General features: G+C 35.2%; 1 protein-coding gene across 2 annotated transcripts in view; it reads left to right on the top strand.

Moving 5' to 3' along the window:
• Window positions 1–22,549, top strand: part of LOC150097088 (leukocyte receptor cluster member 8 homolog) — a 347,020-nt gene that overhangs the window by 170,113 nt on the left and 154,358 nt on the right. The window contains exon 10 of one of the 2 annotated variants that reach the window (XM_090407668.1): window positions 17,830–17,979. In XM_090407668.1, coding sequence (XP_090263794.1) covers window positions 17,830–17,979 — 150 coding nt within the window. Of the gene's footprint in view, window positions 1–17,826; window positions 17,980–22,549 lie in introns of both variants that reach the window. The other variant, XM_090407667.1, reaches the window with a different exon arrangement.

Raw genomic sequence — 22,549 nt, 5'->3', positions numbered from 1 at the left:
CAATATCATATTAAAAACGAGGATATTAGAAAAGAACTTGACGTCAGCATCCAGGAATGCATTAGCAGAGCTAATCTCAGGTGGTATGGCCACTTAAACAGAATGGGCAATGAAAGATTAGCCAAACACGTGTTCTCTCCCAGGTGGGCAGGAAAAAGACCCAAAGATAGTCCAAGACATAGGTGGATTGATACGGTAAAAAGTGCCTTAGAAGATAGATATATAAATGAGGTCTGACAGTAACAGATTGATTTTGCAGAAAATTGTAGGTAGGAATTTAGTAATGATGTAAATTTTTCATATAGTACTATCATATCCTGTACACCCCTTGAGGGTACATTTCAGGAATTTGATGATGATGATGATGACTTCTACTAATTTGTAATGTTTCTTTTATTTAGCATTAAAGGGCACCAATTTACAACTTTAGATCTTTTGACTGTTAAAATTTGAATTGTTTCACTTACTCGTTCACATGTATACTGCAAGAAGAATACCGCTTTGAAATTCAGCAAGATATGAGCCAAATTATGACTATCCATTTATAATTTAATTTTACGTTGTAATACCATTAAAACAAGTTATGAATAACCTCCAGCATCTAAGCATGTCAGCTAGACATAAATTATGCTTCATTGAGTGTGTTAAGGCTTAAGTGCTGAGAGGACATCGTGTAAGAGGTTTAATGGAATATTTACAGCACTAGGAAAGGATAAAAAACTAATTTTAATGCTTCCAATATTTTGTCTGTCACTGGGACATCTTCAGGGATTACAAATAACTCTTGTATCACACACTCAAATAGAGTGGTATCTCGCTAATCCGAACTGCAATTTGAAAGGGAAAAAAAAGTTTTATTTATTATGTATTATTATTTTGTGTACTATTATTTTGTCTCCAAACTGTATTACATTGTTACAACCAATGGATCAGAATATAATACAATCCATTAAATTAAAAGATCGTAAAGACCTGCTTTTAAATGTAATTTCCCAAAATTATGACGTTACCACATCAATAAAAAAATAAATTTGAAGGATGTAACATTCTCAGTTGCTACTGCTTGGGAAGCCTCGAACCTGAAGTAATTCGAGCGTCATGGAAAAAACTGTGGCCTTCTAGAATTTACCAAGATAACTACAGTGATATACAAAAAGAGGAAATTCAAAACGTGCATAATTTAGTTAAAAATATAAATCCAGATGTTGCTATTTCACAAACAGATGTTAAGGAATTGATTACAGGTAGAACCGAAAGTGAATTAGAAATCAAATCAGATGCTGAAATTATAAATATGACTATACAGAATGAATTTGAAGACGATGATGACGATAAAGAACTCGTAGAAAAAAAAAGTAAAACATGGAGAGGCAGTTGACAGTTTTAATGTGTGTATAGAATGGGCTAAGCAGAATGATATGCCATTCAACAAAATTTTATTGCTAATGCAGCTCTGAGAAGAAGCATTCGAAAAAAGTTTAGCTTCCAAGAAGCAAAAGAAAATCATTGACTTTTTACAAAGAAATAAAAAAAAATTTTTTTGTGTGTGTTATTTTGTGAAACTTTTTTTTTGTGTTGTGTACAAGAAAGTGATATTTTTTACGCAAATTAAGTTGTGTACTGAACTATGCAATTTTATTAAACCAGAATCCTCAACAATACAGATATATACAAACTAAATTTTTTATTAAAATAAACTTGTATTATTTTTTAAGTTTCACATTACAGTACAGTAGCTTTTTTCTATCACTTTCTTCATTTATTTACAGAATTAAATTGATGTACCATTAGAATCTGATTATTTTTGTTTTAAACTCTAGTTATTATTGTCTCTTGGGGGAAAATTTGCTAATCCGAACGATCACAGTTTTTATTAGTTCAGATTAGCGAGATACTACTGTACAACACAATACTAAGTGAAACACATGGGTGACTCTAAAGTCCTATCTAGGTGGTGCGTCCTCTATGGGTATTTGTAGGTGGCCTAGAATGTAAAGTGGTATTATTGTTATTATGCAAGGTGCCTCCATGGAGTCAAAAGACTCATCACGGGAGACCCAACATTGACATACTAACTGTTAGTTACACAATACCTGTCATACTTCCCCTTAAACTCATTCACAGATGAAGCATTCACAACCACCTCTGGCAACGCATTCCACCCATTTACAACCCTCCAAGCAAAACATTTAGTCCTAATACCCTTGTTAACCACACTTACACAATCTCCAGGGATGACCCCTCGTTCTCTCCCTTCACTGGTCTTAAAAAGGTTATCAGTATTAATTCTATAAAACCCTTTTAATAATTTATATGCCTCTATCATACTCCTCTCATATGTCTATCAACTATTTTTGAAGCCCACTGACTTTCAATCTATCCTCGTAGGAGACATCCCACAGGCCTGCAACAATTTTCGTAACCCGCCTCTGAATCCTCTCCACCATTTCCACATCACCAAGAAATCCAGGTGACCAGATCTGTGCACAATAGTCCAAATGAGGTCTTATTAATGCTTTATAAAGTGGGACAGTCACTTCCTTATCCCTGCTTGTCAGCGTGTTCCTCAAGAACTATGTAATCTGATGTGAAGTTTTGGCAACCTTTGCAATATGCCCTCAAAACTTAAGTTCTCTGTCCACAATAACTCCCAAGTCCCTAACCTCATCAACCTCCTGCAGTTCAGTTCCATCAATATAGTAAACAGCATGTGATCTCATCCTTCCAAAGTGCATCACCTTACACTTGGCCACATTAAACTGGCAGCCATTTAGTTTAGCCCAAACCACCAGCCTATTTAAGTCATCCTGTAAGATATCCACATCATCTGAATCAACTATTGCTCTTCCCAGTTTTGCATCATCAGCAAACAGTGGATATCTCCTTTCAAACTATTCCCAATATCATTGATGTACAAATTAAATAACAGAGGACCAAGCACTGATCCCTAAGGCACACCACTAGTCACCTGCCTTCTACTGGACTCCATTCCACCATAAACCACTCTTTGATATCTATCCATTAGCCACCCTCTAATCCAAATCACTAGTCTGGGATCCATACTCATTTGTTAATTTCAATTTATACAACAGAGTTCCATGTGGAATCTTGTCAAATGTCTTTGCAAAGCCCAGCAGGATCACTGAAAAAGGAATTCCTTTATCCAACTCCATTGCTACTTCATTATAAAAAGTGAGCATATTGCTAAGGCAGGATCTACCCTTCACAAATCCATGCTGCCCCTTATAAAGTATCATATTGCTGTCCACCCAGTCCTGAATTCTAATTTTTATCAATTTCCCCAGAACCTTAACCACTACTCCCAATATATTGATCTCTGATAATTAATGTTTCCCAAAATTTGGGAAGTTTTATGCAACCATATTTATTTAAATTTGATCGATTTCTGAGTGCCATTGAAGATTCTAAAAACATTCTTTCTTTTTTGAATTTACTATGGTGGCACATGATGTTTTTTCTCCAGGAGATCCTGTGGGTTGTATTCAAAACATGGTCTGTAAAGCCAAATTGACCATAGTTGTGCTTCCAGGTGTGAGATTTGTTATTCTAAAAATTAGTTTTTAATCCTTTCCTGGTGCTGTAAATATTCGATTAAACCTTCAACATGATTTTTATACAATACTAAAGATTCTAAAAATTTAAAATTCAACTTTTTGGAACAGGAGGTAGATATACAGGTTATCCAATATTTATTATATATTATTATTTGAAACCTCCAGGGAGGCAAGGACTCATCGAGGGAGGCTATAAATCACCCAAACCAGCTGTCATACCTTCCCTTAAATTCATTGACACTAGATGCACTCACTACCCCTAAAGGCACAAACTATTCCACTCACTCACTGCTCTCTGGAAGAAAAACCTAGCTCTTACCCCTTTTTTGACTGCAAATTAATTTAACTTCTATGGATGTCCCTATGTTCTCTCCCCACTCTTCCATATAACAAAAAATTTCATCAGATGATATCCTATAACACTCATTCAAAAGTTTATAGACCTCTATCATAACACCCCCTTTTTTCTCATGTTAACCAGAGTCTGCAATCCACATACTTGCAATCTCTCCTCATAATCTGGATATAATCTTTGTAACTCTTCTTTGCTCTCTTTCCACAGCTTTTTTATCCCCTTGGAACCCAGGAGACCAAATCTGCCCACAATAATCCAGGTACGGTCTTATCAAAGCCTTACAAAGAGGCAAAATATATATACAGTCATCCCTTGACTTACGTCTGTTCGAGTTATGTCCATTCGAAGATACATCTGTGATCCCATAATGGAATAAATAGCATTTTCGACTATACTTTCAAACAAGATACAAGCGAGTGTAAAGTAAAAAGGTTTTTATTTAGTAACAATGCAGTGCCAACACCACATTCAGCAGCAACCTCATTCGGCATGTGGCTTTAACAGTTCCTCTGTTGATTTTGTGTTTGAAAAACCTAGTGAAGAATCACAGAAGAAGAGGCGAACAATTGATCTTGAAACGAAGTTGCAAGTTCAACAATACTGATGAAGCAACGACAAGGTCCTATTGGTGATTGGAAAAGTTACTTCCATCATGCATAGAGGACCTGAACCAAAAGTGCATACTTCTTAGCACTGACCGTAACCGCTAAGGCACTAAGTCTCTTCAACATGCTGAAGTAGAAAGCAGGACCAGACTACGAATTCGATGCTTCTTCCAGTCGGTTCATGAGATTCAAGCAGCATTTGCACTGCATAATGTGAAAATGTATGGTGAATCTGCAAATTCCAATGGAAAGCTGTCAAGGAGTTTGTGGAGAAATTGGATAAAATTATTACAGAGGAAAATTATTTGCCACAGCAAATATTTAATATGGATGAGACCTCCTTGTTGAAAAAAAAATGCCCGAGTGGACAATTCATCCACAAAAAGCTAAAATCTATGCCCGGTTTCAAAGTTCTTAAAGACCGTCTTACGATTCTGTTAGGGGGTAATGTGGCTGGATATAAACTGAAACCATTTGTGATATGGCACAGTGAGAATCCATGAGCTTTCAAAAACATTAGGAAGCATACTCTTCTAGTTCATTAGCAGAGATATAAGAAGTCGTAAGTGACTCAAAAATTGTTCTCGGGTGCCTTAATCAATTGTTATGCAAATGAAATGGAAAGCTATTGTGCAAAAGAAATGTAGAATTTAAAATTTTATTAATTCTAGGTAATGCCCCAGGTCATCCATTTCCGTTATATATCGGTGATCTTCACCAAGTTCAAGATCATGTTTCTCCCTCTAAACACTACTTCATTGATCCAACCGATGGATCAGGGAGTTTTTGTAGTATTTAAGGCTTATTATCTACAGAGAACTTTTTCACAAGCCATTTCTGCTACTGAAGGAAATGACCAGACTCTCATGCTATTCTGGACAGCATTCAATATTTATCATGCTATTAAAAATATTGCTGTAGTTTGGGACAACGTGATCTCTCAATGTATGAGTGGCATATGAAAAAAAAAAAGACATTAAAAAGGTTTGTGCATGCTTTTGAGAGTTTTGAAAAAATGAAGACCTTTGCAAATTGAGTGAAGAAATAGTGGGCCTAGTAAACAATCTGAATCTCAAAGTGATGATGATGACAGTTCAACTCATAGAAAGTGTCCCTGAAGAGTTGACCAGTAAAGAATTGGTTGAACTTGAGGAACAACGTGTTGCAAAAGAGGAAGAATGAGAAAAGGAAGAGGAAAAAGACTAACAAGAAGAGGTAGTTGCACAATTCACAGTGAAGGGTCTTGCAGAAATGTTCTCTGCAGTTAGCAATGTTTGAAGACGTGGACCCCAATGTTGAACGCTACTTATTAGTAGAAAGGAAAGTAAACGATGTGTTTGCTTGCTTGAAACAAATTTATGATGAAAAGAAGAAGAGGAATGAGCAAAGCACATTGGACATTTTCATCAAAAAACAAAAAAACAAAGTTTACACCAGAAGAGCTTCACCCAGGTCCTTCACATAAGAGAAGTTAATAAGAAGAAGATGTGATTGGGGAGAAGATTGGAGTGATTATTTTCCTGTTTTATAGTGGTAATAACACACAGTACAGTTTCCCTGTATTTAAAATTTTTTCTGTTAAGTCCCTAACCCCTATAACTGTTGATTTAATGTATCGACTTACATCCTACCAGATGGAATGGAACCCCGATGTAAGTCGAGGGATGACTGTAATATCTACTCCCCCCCCAATAAGATCTTTGGATACACATTGCACTTAATACCTTGTGGGATTTTTTCTTAACAACAGGAAGCGTAACTGAACAACTGCTGAAAAGTGTGTTGCTTTCAATCTGGAGGGAGGGGGGTTGTCACCAGGTCATGCAGATCCCATTTTAATCATTACCCTTGGCATATAGAAGATTTGAAATTTTTCTCTTATGAGAGTCCATTGAAAATCTTCAAATATTATGTTTTTCCCTGTATTACATCATATGGTGTCCAAGAATCCAGAGCTGTTATGTGCAGTCACTTCATGTATCACTTTGAGTCCTGGATTCTTGGATACCCATCATACCAACTGTTGGCGTTCTTATTGTATTCTGTTATATAATTAGAGCTTCATTAACTGATTGGTAATGCTCAGACTCTTTGTTCTATTCTCAACATCCAGTGTGTGTGTTCTGATAAAGAAATTATCTTAGGCATGAACACCATTCACGATTCCATTCAGAATTCTTGCCAATATCTAAGCGTTGATTTGCCATAGTGTTTCCCATAGTTGCTGTAAAAGTATCCCTAGGAATATGTAAAAGAACGTTAGCGGGTACAAGTCACTTTTTTTAATAATTCTTTTTTATTTATTTTTATTTTCTATATTTATATTTTTTATAGTTTTGTTACAGATAAGTACGGGTCTATTCTATAATTAATTTGTCAATAACTAAAAAATGTAAAGGAAGTTTCAACAAAATGTCCCTTGGCATATATCTGCTGATTTCCATTAGTGCTACATCTGGTTGATGACAGGATTGCGTTCTGATGTTGTGGTTAAAATTTTACATTAAAATATTAAATTCAAATAGTTGAACCATATGGTTGAAATTCATCTAAATCTTGAAATCATTTGTGTCTTAAATGTAACAGTTGTCACTAATTGTTTCATCACCCATGTGTGTGTGTGTGTGTGTGTGTGTGTGTGTGTGTGTGTACATTTGTCTCAAGTTGTGATATATGAATGCAGATAACTCTTACTTTATTAGCAATTATGCTGTTGGCTATTAACAAATCTTGAAGTTTAGTCTAATAATAAATCTTCAAAATATTTAATTAATATTAATTTCTTTTGTATTTCTTAAATCCATAAGAAATCCATTGGATTTCTTATGGATTTAAGAAATCCATAAGAAATTAATATTTCTTATGGATTTCTGAAATTCATAATAGAAAATAGTCAAGAAAATGAAAAATGGGATGTTTGGAATGCACAACAGAAAACGGTGAAGAAAATGATTCTGTTAACTGTTCAAAAGAGCATATTTATAATGTAAGCACTTGTGTGTGAGTAGCCATTATTATAATACAAATGTTAAAAAAAAAATACCCTTATAATTATTCATGTTTGAATAAAATATAACTTCCTAAAAGTACCTTGCCTGAGAGGAAGTATGCCACTGTTACCAAATATTCTAAAAGCGATACACAGGTACCGAAAGTTTGGGAAACACTGTACTAGGTGATGAAGTGGTATGTAGGTACCATACTGTGTTATATACACTGCTTAGAAAGAAGTCAACGGATACCCTCATGGGCAAGGTGTATCATGCCATGTAACGAGTCGTAGCCAGTATAAATTGGAGGGGTATGATGCCCCTTGTGTCTGGGTCAAATGGCTGCGAGAAGGGAACTGACAGAGTTTGAATAAATGTTCCAGAGCAGAAAAAGAAAGATAAAGAGTTCCATGACATGGTTTCCAACCTCCTAAGGAATAACACTTGAAGAAGATGATGCCCCTAAGTCGGTGCAATTGTGTTTGAGTGAATGGCTGTGAGAAGGGAACTGACAGAGTTTGAAGGAGCTTTTGTGGTAGGATGCTTATCTGTTTGGAAAATTGGGCCATCCTAGGTCCACATCAGTGATACCATACTGAGATGGAAGTGCAGGGAGTCAACTGCAAATGCTGCCAACGATGAATGACTTGCCACACTCACCAAAGGTGACTGTAGGGTGCTGCGAAGGATAATGTGTAAAAGTTGCAATTCACAACATGCTCAATGCAGAGTTTTGGGCATCAACTGGAACAGAAATCTGCACAAAAACATTCAGAACCAGGGCTCATAACATGAATTTCCATATTAGGATTGCAATATGCAGGCCCCACATTATCCGAACCAACACTGCAGTGTCATCTTCAGAAATGAGAATACGATAGCTATCGAGCTACATAAATCCCAATATTTGGGATATCCTGGAGAAGATCACAAGAACAGTTGAGCGAGTTGACTCGGCAAAACGTATTATTTATGAGAAAGAGAAACTAATAGCGAAGTTTCAAGCATGAAAAAACAAAAAAGCAACATATAATTTGGATGCCATTCCCAGAGGAGCAGCCAATCACTAACAAGCTTTATACTAGTAAGGAGCAACCAACCACAAACGGACCACAGCCAAGTTATCAGCACATCCAGCTGCAACCTTAACGAAGGAGAATTCTCGCTTCTGGAAAAATTAAAGTCTGAACTAAGCCATCGCACAAAGGTCACTTAATGAACTAGATTTCATTTACGACTTTGAAAGAGGTCTAAAATCACTCCCATGTAATATGGCCAATAAAATATGAATGGAAACATCTTACATACTAAATTCTAATAAACAGCTAAAGTGCAACCTAACTATAGTAGAAAAATTAGCCCTTAAATCTCTAAGAAATAACCAAGGCATTGTTATTACCAAAGTGGATAAAGGTAATGCTACTGTTGTCCTTGATCGGACAGCATACCTGAAAAAACTGCATCAAAAGAAAACAACAGAATTAAGCAAGTCAGTGATCACGTGGCCAGAGGAAGCAATTAAAAAAAAACAAAAAAACTAATAACTTATTATACACGTGCTCCCAGAATTTATTACCTGCCAAAAATACACAAAGAAACACACCACTGACTGATGCCCCAATTATCACTTAATCAAGAAACTAGCAGCTACACTCAAAGAGTTGGTCGGTTATTCCCCCTCTTACATAATTAAAAAAAAAAAACAAAAAAAAAAACACGCACAACACTTCATGAACGAAATTAGAAACATCGCACTCGATGACAAAGATTTATTAGTTGACTTTGATATAACTGCCCTTTTCACTAATGTCCTGATCAGTGATACTATTTTTCTGTTACAGAATGATATCATGGCTCTCTTTGTCCAAGTATTTCATGTGGCAAAATCCCCCCCCCCCCCCCCCCCCATAGCTAATGTTTACATGGAAGACTTTGAACAATTAGTTCTAAATTCACCCAGTCTAAAGCCCATAGTCTGGCTCAGGTATGTTGATATTTTCGCCATTTGGCCCCAAGGCTGCAAAACATTAAATACAAACATATCCAATTCATTATCGAGATTGAAAACAATCACTCTCTTTCTTTTCTAGACACACTTGTCACACCTCTTCTGTTAGGCTGCCTTTCATTCATGGTCTACCACAAACCTAGACATACACAGGCCAATACATACATAAAAATTCATACCACCATCCTACTCAAAAACTAAGGGTCATCAGCACCCTCAAACACAGAGCCCTAATAATCTGCTCCAATGAGCAGGTGCTGAACAAAGAATTTGAAATTATTAGCCAAATGTTTGCAAAAAAAAAAAAAAAAAACATTGGCTACAATAAAAAAAACAGTTCACAAGATCCTCCACAAAAATGCCATTAAAAGCAAAAAAAATATCACAAGAATGCCATAGGCATACCATACATTAGGGGCATATCAGAAAAAAATGAATATAACACTACTTAAATACAATATTAAGGCAACCTTCAAATACCTGCTGCAAAACTAAGAAATTTAATCAGCTCTTCCATACTTTGCCCACTCAGGAGTTTACAAAATTCAGTGCACCTGCAGCCTACATTACATAGGGGAAACAGGACATATCATCCCAATAAGAAAAGATGAACACAAATGGCACATTAAATTCCTCCACTATGGTAAAACAGGCCTGTCAGACCCTGCACTCCAAACATTTCATAGGAGTGACCCCTACACCATATACCAAAACCTATCTGAAAGAAAGTTCCAAGAAGCCTGTGAAAATGTTGAAACATCATTAAAATCTGAACAAGAATGATGGATTATTTATTCCAAGAATTTGGAGGATCTATCTTCAACCCATATAGCATCCAGAACACCCCCAAACAGAAGAAAACCCTATGAGAGAGCTTTAGAAATTGTTTAATGTAGTTCCACTATAATTTTTAAAAAATTTTTTATCTGTAATATTAGTGTGGAAAGGCTGTTATTTTTTTATTTCATTTTATTTTCTAACCTGAGGTCAGGCTAGGGTAAAAGCTTGTTAAAGCATTTAGATTCATCTTACTTTTGTGTAGTGTAGTGTAGAGTAGAGTCATGTCGCTTGTATCCTGTACATATGTATGTTTTCCTGATGATGACTTCAGTACAGAGGTCTAAACGTCAAATGTTACTTTCTTAATTGTAAGTAAATTAATTATTCAGACATGTGTTGTGTCTTCATAAATTCTTCCCTATGAATGTTGTCCACCATATAACCTTAACCCTGGGGAGGTCACAGCTGATCTGAGTAGCTGCCATACATATATTATGAATGATATCCCATGCTGTTTATGCGGTCAGTTTTGGTTTAACCCATGTTATCTAAAGGTGTGTGATATTCCATAGTAAATTGTATTGGAGAGATACCGCAACCTCCGATGTCAGTATAATATTGGTTTAGTTTGTTTTTTTTTATTTATTTATTGATGGTTGAAAAATGGCTGGAAAAATATATTGATTAAATAATCCATCAGATGTCGAAAAGATTCAGCGATTTTGTTACTCTAGTCCAATGATGAGAATGATAAAGTTGAATGTGAAAGTGAAAGTTATATTTGATAGTAAATTGTATCCGAGAGAGAGATATCACTAACTCCGATTTCAGTATAGTATTGGTTTAGCTGTTTTTTTCCTTTGTTGTTCAATTGTTCAATAATTTCTAGATTGTAACTGAAAATATATATGTTTGCAGTTTTTTTAAGTTTTATCACATTTTAGCACATAATAGTAATGAATGTATCTCTCAGATACATGCAACCTACGCTGCAATTTTTTCGACCGCGACCTCTGCAGGGTTAAAAGAAAAAAAAGTGGAAAGGCTTTGGTCAGTAATAATATAGCAATAGAAATGCTTAAGACAACTAAAAAAAAAAAAAAACTACTGTTGATAAACTGCAACTGATCTCTAATAGTGTGCTAGGGAAAAGATACCTGAACAGTGGAAAGAAGCAATGATAATTATAATCCCTAAGAAAGGAGATCTCACTAGATGTGAGAATTGGAGGGGAATTAGCCTACTGTCAGTACTACTTGCAAAAGTTTTTTGTAGAATGTTGATAAATATTATTAAAAACCAAGTAGAGAAGATATTAAAGCATGAACAAGCTGGTTTGAGAACAGGTGGGAGTACTGAACAAAGCACAGAATTTAGAACCCCATTATAACTAAATTTTATAGATTTTGCTAAAGCATTTGACAGTATTGACAGAGAAACATTATGGTTAATTATTAAAAGTTATATAACTCCCAAAAAAATATCTGAGAATAATCAAAGAAATGTATAAGGGAAGTAAAAGTTGTGTTATTGCACATCAACCATCTGAATAGTTTAAGATCTTAATTAAAATTATAATAACGGAATCAACTCGTAAAATATTATTTATTAGTGGAATTTTTGCCTGAGTATCACAGGCATTTTCAGTACATGTAAATAGCTAATTAAACAATAACTGACAATTCCAAAAGGCGCCGCCTAAGTAGCTAATGTAAGATAATTAAAAAAAAAGTCCTTAAATTTGCTGACTTATTCATAAAAAAAAAAGATAAATAAATCGTGTGTATATATATATATACACACACACCTAATTAAAAAGTTAGGAAAGATTAGCTGATTACACACACACACACACACACACACACACACACACACACACACACACACACACACACACACACACACACACACACACACACACACACAGGCCTCCTTAAATTTGCGTTCATACTGCATTTTGGTGTGATATAAACTGCTCATTGAAGGCAGTTGGTGGCCCCTGTTCACTTAATTCTGGTTGGTCGTCGTTATCCTCTCGTCAGTTGTTGGCTCTTATTGTTATCACAGGTGCCTTTCCAGTCATTTCTATGTAGAGTATTCAGGTTATGATCAGAAAGGCCAGATTTACCAAAATTGTTAAATTTAATGTTCTGTTTATGTTTCTTATTTTTGGATAGAAATTGTGCAGCCTGTTTCAGAGCAAATTACAGGTGCAATGAATATGGTATACTCCAGGATGGGCCAGCAAAGGAAGTGGATCCTTGAATCAGTTAAATAAGTTCTTTAATTTTGTAGGAAGTTTGAAGTTGGCATTAAGGTTGTATTTCTGTAGTATTCTGTTTATTTTATCTGATATTCCTTTAATGAAGTATGGAATCGTTAAATTTTTATTGTAATCTAGTTTATTTTTGTTTTTAAGTGGGGTCTTGTGAAGAATTTTGTTGATAGTATTTTGGCTATAGCCATTTTTCAGGAACATTGTGAAATTAAAGTAATTAATTCTAACATAGTGGTAGTCTCCATAATTTGCTTGAAGTGAAAGCTGAGCACCTGTAACACTAAAGGAAAGGATTCTGATAATTCATGGAGATTTTATGCACAAGCGATGTAATAACTATGGTAAGCTAAAGATGCACGTTTCTGTTTTGATTAATCGACTGGCATTTTTAAAATATTGTAGAGACAGCAATCTTATTCCCAACTGCATCAAGCTGAAAAGAAAATTCGCCCGTATGGGGAAAGCCATGCTTAGAAAGCAGATTGCTCAAAATCAGGTTCAAAATTTAAAATCGGAACTACTAAGTTGTTTAAATCCAGATATTGGAGTATCCTGGAGAGGATTACTGACAACTCTGCTAAACATATCCTTGAAACAAAGAAAGTATAGCCATATTTCACAGACTTAAAGATCGACAATATTTAGATAGCCAAATTTGAATTTTTCATCATTGAATGAAAACAGCCAACACAAGCCAGTGATAACAATAAGAGCCAACAACTGACGAGAGGATAACGACAACCAACCAGAATTAAGTGATAACAGGGGCCACCAACTGCCTTCAATGAACAGTCATGTAATTAACCTTTCTAACCACACCTTGAACAATGGTGAACTCTCACTATTTAGTAAAGGCTTAAACTTTTCTGTGGCACCCAGAGCTATTAATAAATTAGATTTTTATATACCGTATTGAAAGAATGGAAGATTTCTCCCAAACACCATAGCTGATAAATACAAATGGAAAACTTGAACATTTTAAATACTACAAAAACAATAACTAACAACCTAACAAGATCTGAATTGGCAGTTGTGAAATCTTTAAAATCAAATGAGAACATTCTTGTTTTCAAAGAATTCAGAGAGAATTACAGAATACATGTTGAGAAAAGGACTGGCTGAGAGGTGTGAATCTGAGAAGTATTGTCCATAGTACTTGTTATAGATCCATAAATAATGAATGTCAGAAATAAGGGGAATGAAATTATTGCATTGATCAATAAGTAAGACATGGTTGGATGACAATGATATCCTGACATGAATACAGATTGAAGGTTGCGATGCATTTTGCAAGGATATAAAGGGGGAGTAGGAGATAAAAAGGGAGATGAGAACTTGGATAACAAAAATGAAAGTAGTGTAAACCAATGAGATTCTTTAGCACTGGAAATTATTATTGAATGGGCACACCTCCATTGAGTCCTAAGACCTATCATTTGGGATCCAAACTATCAAACAATATCTGTCGTACTTCTCCTTGAAAGCACTTACAACTGACTCACGCAACCCAATCCATTCATTCACCGATATCCAAGTGAAAAATCTAGTCCTCACAACCTTGCTAACCATACTCTTACACATCTTCCTTAGATGACCTCTTATTGTGCTCCCTCTAGCCAAGTTCTTAAACATTTCCCTTGCATAAATCCTATAAAATCCTTTAGGTGATTTAAATGTCTCTATCATTCTCCCTTTTTCGTGTTAATGTGTATATTCACGAGTGCTGTCTATATCTGAAATATGAGTAATGGTCAATGAATGTGTATGACAAATATTGGTAATACACTCCTGCACTGTTCACAGAATTGTGTGAGCCCAGTTCCTTTAGTGGAACTGTGCACAACCAACATTCGTGCGTTTATCAGTAGGGAGAGAGTTGTCTAGCTGTATGGGTTAACATGCAGCTTTCAACACTCGGGATCAGTAGGATGTTTGTGTATTGGACTATTAACCGTTATAATGATACAGAAGATGTATCTGACCACCAAATGGCAGGTTGACCAAGCCACATTAGGGCACAACATCTTGTGAGCACTGTGAAGACATGCCTCCACTGTAATCCTGTGATGTCACGAGAGATGAATGTTTTGCAGAGAATGATGTTGTGTACCAATTGATGACCTGGGGGGGGGGTGAGAGTCTGTTGTTGTTCTACTGGACACTTCCTGGTAATAAAATTAAAGGCACTTTTCCGATGGTATGCGAACAACAGACATATCCTCTTCAGAGATGAGAAGATTTTCACCATTGAAGAGTCACTTAACCACTAAAATGATCACATTTATGCTCCAGATGTTTGCACAGCACATGCCATAGCACCCCGGATTCAGAGAGGTCATCACTCTGCATCAGTGAGGGGTGACATATCAGGGATATCCACATTGCATTTCTGCTAGAAAGGGATCAAAACCTCTGCCAATGTGTAGGAAGACATCTTAATGGAACCAGTGGTACACCCCTGAACAACGACTAGTTTCATGGCAGGCAGTGAACCTTCCAATAGACCTCAGCCCTTGCACAAGGGGAGGACCACACAACAGTGGTTGGAGGCATATATGTATCTGGCATATATCACCATCTGATTGGCCATTTGTTGGAAGTTCTGATATGAATTCATTGGACTTGACATTGTGGTCTCAGCTTGAGAGAGTATCCTGCAAGAAACAACACTCCAGCATCGTCATCCTGAAGGTGGATGTGGGGTGAGCATTGGCAGAGTTTCTGTTGGATGTCGTGCGTGTGCCGACATTGATATGTGGCCTCGGGCTTACGTGAAAGCTAAAAGGGGACATTTCGAACATTGAATTCTGCGCGCATGCAATACATGTGGTTTGTTTGTGTCGAAAGCTGTAAACGATTTACTGATTAAAGATCTACGGAATTAACAACGCATATGAAGTATTTAATTAAAGATAACTTTAATGAATCACTTCTATATTTCGGCAATGTCACATTGCCATCTTCAGGAACATAAAGATATGGTACGTGCACTAAGGAACTAACAAAGCAAATGAGGAAGAATGTAAGAAACTAATTTTGTTCCTAAAGTCCTAATGGTGCCCTCTTGCGGGCTAATTTGGTAGTCTTGGCAGTTGGGCTGAAGTTCTCATAATGAAAGTCTCCCAAATTTGGGGCAGTTTCATGCACCCAAATTTGTTGAGGTTAGGAACGTTTTTTAGAGCTGCTGAAGATTCTTTGAATAATCTTTCGTATTTAAACTTGCTGCGATGGATTATTTTTGTTTTCTTCCAACGAATTTTATGGTGGGTATCTAAGGCATGGTCTGCCAACCCAGAGCGGCTGTACTGGTGAAACCAGATGTAGTCTTGGTGTTCTGAAATCCTGATATTTGTTGTTCTGCCTGTTTGGCCAAAGTAGGACAATTTGCAGCTGCAAGGGACCTGGTATACACCAGGTAGGTCTAGGGGAAGTGGTTGGTCTTTGGTAGAGCGGATAAGGGATGCCAACTTTTTATATGGTCTGTAACAGGAAGTAAGGTCATATTTTTTGAGGATATTGGTTATTTTCTCAGAGGTGCCCTCTGAGAAAATAACCTGTGTTGAGGATGTGGAACTAAACCACATCCTCAACACTTTCTTAGCCAATGGCTATAACCCCAAAAAAATCCAAAAAATACTAAAACCTGTAAACCACAACCCCCCTCCACAATAAAGATTACACCAATTCTATCACCATCCCCTACATCCAGGGCACCTCTGAGAAAATAACCAATATCCTCAAAAAATATGACCTTACTTCCTGTTACAGACCATATAAAAAGTTGGCATCCCTTATCCGCTCTACCAAAGACCAACCACTTCCCCTAGACCTACCTGGTGTATACCAGGTCCCTTGCAGCTGCAAATTGTCCTACTTTGGCCAAACAGGCAGAACAACAAATATCAGGATTTCAGAACACCAAGACTACATCCGGTTTCACCAGTACAGCCACTCTGGGTTGGCAGACCATGCCTTAGATACCCACCATAAAATTCGTTGGAAGAAAACAAAAATAATCCATCGCAGCAAGTTTAAATACGAAAGATTATTCAAAGAATCTTCAGCAGCTCTAAAAAACGTTCCTAACCTCAACAAATTTGGGTGCATGAAACTGCCCCAAATTTGGGAGACTTTCATTATGAGAACTTCAGCCCAACTGCCAAGACTACCAAATTAGCAAGAGGGCACCATTAGGACTTTAGGAACAATATTAGTTTCTTGCTTTCTTCCTCATTTGCTTTGTGTTAGTTCCTGAGTGCACATACCATATCTTTATGTTCCTAAAGATGGCAATGTGACATTGCCGAAATATAGAAGTTATTCATTAAAGTTACCTCTAATTAATATACTTCATATGCGTTGTTAATTCCGTAAATTAATTACCAGTTATGTCTAACCAACGTATAAGTCTTACTACTAGATTAAAGATCGTCTATGCACTGTTCAAGTTGTAACAGCATTATGGCTAGACTAGGTATTATGTTCAGCAGATTCGATTTGGACATCTTAGGAAGGAGGATAATAGAAAGATTATGCTTGATGTTTTCTAGAATGGGCAGCATTAGAAGAAGGGACAATCCAAAAAGAGAGTGGGTACAAGTTGTAAAGGAGTGGTGTGAAAAGAGTTTACAAGAGTTCTGCCAACTGCAATGGACAGAATAGGATGGCAGTAAATAGAAGTGTGCTGCATACCCACATGTGTTGGACCCATGGGTGATGGTGATTAAAATACATGGAGGAATTATTAGTGTGAACCCCCCCCCCCCCCCAAAAAAAAAAAAAAAGAAAAAGAAAACAGGAATGAAGCTTAAAACACATTCCAGCCTCTCTCTCCCACTAACATTGACTCATATAAACTAATTTTCTTTGGTCCTCATGATGGTGATTCAATGCCACTTGAGCTTTCTTAGACACTAAATAGATTTTTCATACATATAATCAGTTTTCAGAAATCGTCTTCTTACTTTCCTTGGGTAAACCTTCTGCCTTTGCAAAGTTTGGATTATTGATGTTTTATTATGTTGATCTTCCTGTTTATAAAGACAAATATTGTAACACTCTTGCCATATAAAATTGTGCTATACTCACTTTCATACCCACTTACATTTTTAGAAATAGTTTCACATACAGTTTTCATATATTAAAGATGTTGTTTTAGAGTACTTCTAATTCATTTAATTATTTCAAGATTTTATAAGCATACAGAGAATGAAATGATTTTGCATTCAATAACAGCAGTGATACTGACTCAAGTACAAGTAGTGATGATGGAAGAAGACAAGGATTAAGTTCTAGCATTGTAGGACCTTCACTCGGTAAAGGAAGAAATAAAGATTGGATTCCCCTTCATGGAATTGGTAAAAAGCCAAAGAAACCTAAGAATAAAAGGTAAGCATAAATAAATGTTGTTTATTGCACTCGGCATAATTACAGTAGTTATACACTATAGCAAACATCACTGTGACCAAATAATGCACTATAATGAAGCAAGGGGTGTACATGATGGTGTAACAGAACTACATGATTAAGTTTACATTACTAATCCATATATGACTTGTCAGCATTCCAATGTTGTCATTTCTAATATTTTGATTTTCTACAGCACTTAATCAATCTACCTAGATCTTGGTTTTCCTTTGGGCTTTTTCCCTGCTATCTTGACAACCAATGCCCTTTTGCTAACTTTACATCTTATGAATAAGAGTGGAGATAATATACACACCCTTGTCTTACACCTGACTTTACATCAAACCATCTTTCTGTATTTTCTTCAATTCTAACTGCTAACTACTCTGTACACTAGTTTCTCAAACTTTTTCTACGACGGAACACTTCACAAATCCTGAAATTTTCACGGAACACCTTGGTTATTTTGTAATGTATTAATTAATAATTAATTGGTAATTTAGCTGATTTGTTATTATTAATTAATAATTAATTAAACATCGAACCATCATTAAATTAATTTGTACTCATTTTCATTGACATATCCTATTCTGATCAACAAAAATTTATATTATAAGTACTTACGAGTGAATACAGACTTTTTCTCCTGTGTGCTGGTTTTGTAGGGTAGGTAAATATAAATAAATAAAATAAATGAGTAAATCTAAGTATTTTTAATAAATGTAAAAACAAACATTTATTGTCAAATGTTAATTATTAAAAACAAAACACATAAAAATAGTAAAAGAAATTGGTAACGTATATTGCAAATTAAGTTCTTAATGACTCCAATGTTTTTGGGTCTTTGAATTAAAAATTCTTTTGATATTAGGCACAATATTAGAAAGTTGAATTCTCATATTTGGTGTAGCGTCGAGTCTGTTCCTGGACTTTGATTTGGTTGCAGCATAATATGAAAATCCTGCCTCGCATAAATATGTCATTGTAAAAGGAAGTAAAACAAGAATAGCTAGTTTTGACATGCTGGGGGTACTCTTCTGTTAAATTTGTCCAGAAATCATTTATTGGCAGTTCGTTGTATTGTTTTAAATCGGGATCACTAATTAAGTCAATTAGATTTTCATAATCACTTATGCTGAAGCCTGCTGGCTTACCTATCACTGTAATTTCAGAACCTATGAATTTTCCTCACTGGATTTTGGAAAATATTGCAAAAGGGTTGATTGTAAGTTATGCAAGTGTTCTAAAATTACATTAGAAACTTCTTCATTTACTTTAGAATTTATTTCAGTCAAAAATTCATGCAAAGTGAAAAAACAATCAAAATTATTCTGTTCAACTGTAAAAATCCAGAATTGCAACTTCTTATCAAAAGATGCAATTTTATCTCTTGTATTAAAAATTGTAATATTCTTTCCTTGTAATGATAAGTTAATTTCATTGCACTTTGTAAAAATATCTGCCAGATACGCTAGACTCATCAACCATGAAGAATTTCTTAATAATTTAATAAAATTTTGTCCTAAATTATGTGACGTCAAGAAGACCATTGACTCACTATGAAGTTCAAAAAGCCTCAATGCTTTTCCTCTGGATAGCCATCTCACTTCAGTATGTAATAAAAGTGCGTTATGTGCTCTACCTATTTCATCGCACAAAAGTTTAAATAATCTGAATTGAAATGGTCAAGATTTTACATAGTTGATCATTTTTACGGCTTCACCCAAAATAGTTTTTAAATATGTAGGAATTCTTTTTGTTACCAGTGCTTGTCTATGCAAAACGCAATGACTTTTGGTGGCTCTTGTAGCTACTTGCAGGATATGTGTTACAACTCCCTTCATCTTTCCTACCATTGCTTGAGCACCATCTGTACAAATATCAATACACTTCTCCCAACCGATTTCCCGTTTTGTAATATAATTATTAATAGCCATCTCACTTCACTATGTAATAAAAGTGCGTTATGTGCACTACCCATTTCATCGCACAAAAGTTTAAATAATCTGGATTGAAATGGTCGAGATTTTACATAACTGATCATTTTTACGGCTTCATCCAAAATAGTTTTTAAATATATAGGAATTCCTTTTGTTACCAGTGCTTGTCTTTGCAAAACACTGTGACTTTTGGTGGCTCTTGTAGCTACTTGCAGGATACGTGTTACAACTCCCTTCATCTTTCCTACCATTGCTTGATCACCATCTGTACGAATATCAATACACTTCTCCCAACCGATTTCCTGTTTTGTAATATAATTATTAATACAGTTGAATATATCTTCTCCGGTAGTTTTTTCTTGTAGATATATTCGCACATGAGTAAATCTTCTTCAATACTCTTATCAAATATGTAACGAACAAACACTAGTAATACAGCGAGTCCTGCGACATCTGTAGATTCATCCATTTGCAATGAATATTCACTGGAAGGTCTAAGGCAATGAATTAGCTCTTTCTGATGCGGTGTGAAACAGTATCATTTGATAATTGTACTGCATCTATTTTTTTTTAGCAACCTGCTCGTTTACCATGCATGATACAATGTCTTTCACACAAGGCTTAATGAGCTCACCAATTGAATGAGCTTCACCATGAAGTGCAATGTGGTAACTCATGCTAAAAGATGCCTCTGTTGCATTTTCAGCTGTAGCCATTTGAAGTTTAGATTTTTCTAGCGAGTCACGTCGTCTCTTAAAATATTTATATCTTTTCCTTTGTAATTAGTGTGTTTCATTTTGAAGTGCCTACGAAGTTTAGCTGGAGCCAAAGAACTGTTTACTAGTATTTTATTACATAAAACACATTGCATCAGGAGCATGTGTATTGCCAATACACGTAAATCCATAATTTAAATGACTTTCATGGTACTTCCGTTTTGGTCTGTTCTTAGATGACTGTTTTCTTTAATATTAGCTTTTGAAGAAACCACAGTTTGTAATTCCATATCTTCTCCAGTTATACGAGTAGATGTGTCAGCAGAAGTACTTGCTCCTCCACCTCCTTGTGTTAAAGTTCCTGTATTGAAACATTAATCCATGGGTAATTTTTGAATAATATTCATATTCCAATATTTGTCAGAGCTATAATAAAAACAAATAGAATTTTGTTGTAAAGGTGACTTTAGTATGAAAAACAATAAGATTATAAATAAGAAATGTCGAATAATATAAAAGTAAATGAATAATGCAAAAAAAAAAAAAAAAAAAAAAAAAAAAAGACGGCAACACACAAAAGTAAATATGAATTATAACAATACTTGTAAGAAAAGTACTAAACCATCTCAAATAATGTGAAAGCAATTGTAATAAGAATGATTTGATAAAATGTTCAGTAACAAAAATTAAACAATTTGAAATAAATCAGATATATCAATTATAAAATTAGTTAAATTTTATTATTAAAGAGTAAGACAAATTCTTTTTTTAAAAGGCGTTAGCTGATTTTTTTTTTTTTTCTCCAAGGGCCCGGTCCCAACAAATTTACTTGTAAATACCTTTCCAAAATTTTTTAAAGATCATACATGAACTTAAGCATTAATAATTAATTATGGCATAATCTTAAAGGGTATTAGTACACTTATGTATACGGTGTGGCATGTTGACAAATATAAAATTTCATTTAAATTAGTTATCAATCACTGGACTAATGAAATCTTGTAGCATGTTGTAGTTTCCTCAGGCAAACATCATTAAATTAATTTGTGCTGATTTTCATTGACATATCCCATTCTGATCACCAAATATATTTATAATATTATTATAAGTACTTACAAGTGAATGCAGACTTTTTCTCCTGTGTGCTGGTAGTTTTCCCCTCCTTTTGTACATCCTGGAGATCTTTGTGGGCTTGAGGTAGATGACTCGCTATCTGTTCTGTCACAGACACCTTCAATAAGAGATTTCTTAATATCAAAATTAAACAAAGTGGCTTGTCTTTTATTATATTAGATTTTAAATCTGTATTCCTATTACTTTTAAAAAAAATCAAGGCACTACAGTTTCAGAACAATCACTTACACACTGCAATACGAACTTGCGAAGAAAATATTCAATATTAATAGATTTGAGAACCCGATACAGACTACCTTAATGTTCGATTTCAGTGGAAAAATTTTCTTTATACTTCCTTGCTGATTGGTCACTAACATTTGCAATATTGATATTATTTTGTTCAGTTTTGAGAACACGCCGCCCATTGTTGAAATCGGCTTGCAGGCAATATTTATGATCGGTTATAAACGGCGGTATTCTCTTTCCCGATTGTTGAAAGATTTCGATGTGTGAAAATTAACGATAATTCATGAATATTTCCATGTTTCAAAATATGCCACTTGGTCACTGACATTTGCTACACAGATGCATTTCTTTCAGTTTTAAGAACAGGGGATATGTCACATATTGTTGTAATGGGCTTGCAGGCAATTTTTATGACCAGTCATAAACAGCGGTATTCCCTTTTCCAAATGTTGAAAGGTTTCGATGTGAAAATTAACGATACACAGATGTTATTAGTTTATCTGGGTCTGAGCTTTTCGACATATTCATGAATAT

This window comes from Typopeltis vanoorti, chromosome 17 (genome assembly GCF_054136105.1).
Source record: "Typopeltis vanoorti isolate ZY-2024b chromosome 17, IOZ_Tvanoo_1.0, whole genome shotgun sequence".
Lineage (NCBI taxonomy): Eukaryota > Metazoa > Arthropoda > Arachnida > Uropygi > Thelyphonidae > Typopeltis > Typopeltis vanoorti.
The sequence above is the reverse complement of the archived record's forward strand: the minus strand, read 5'-3'. Positions and strand labels throughout refer to the sequence as shown.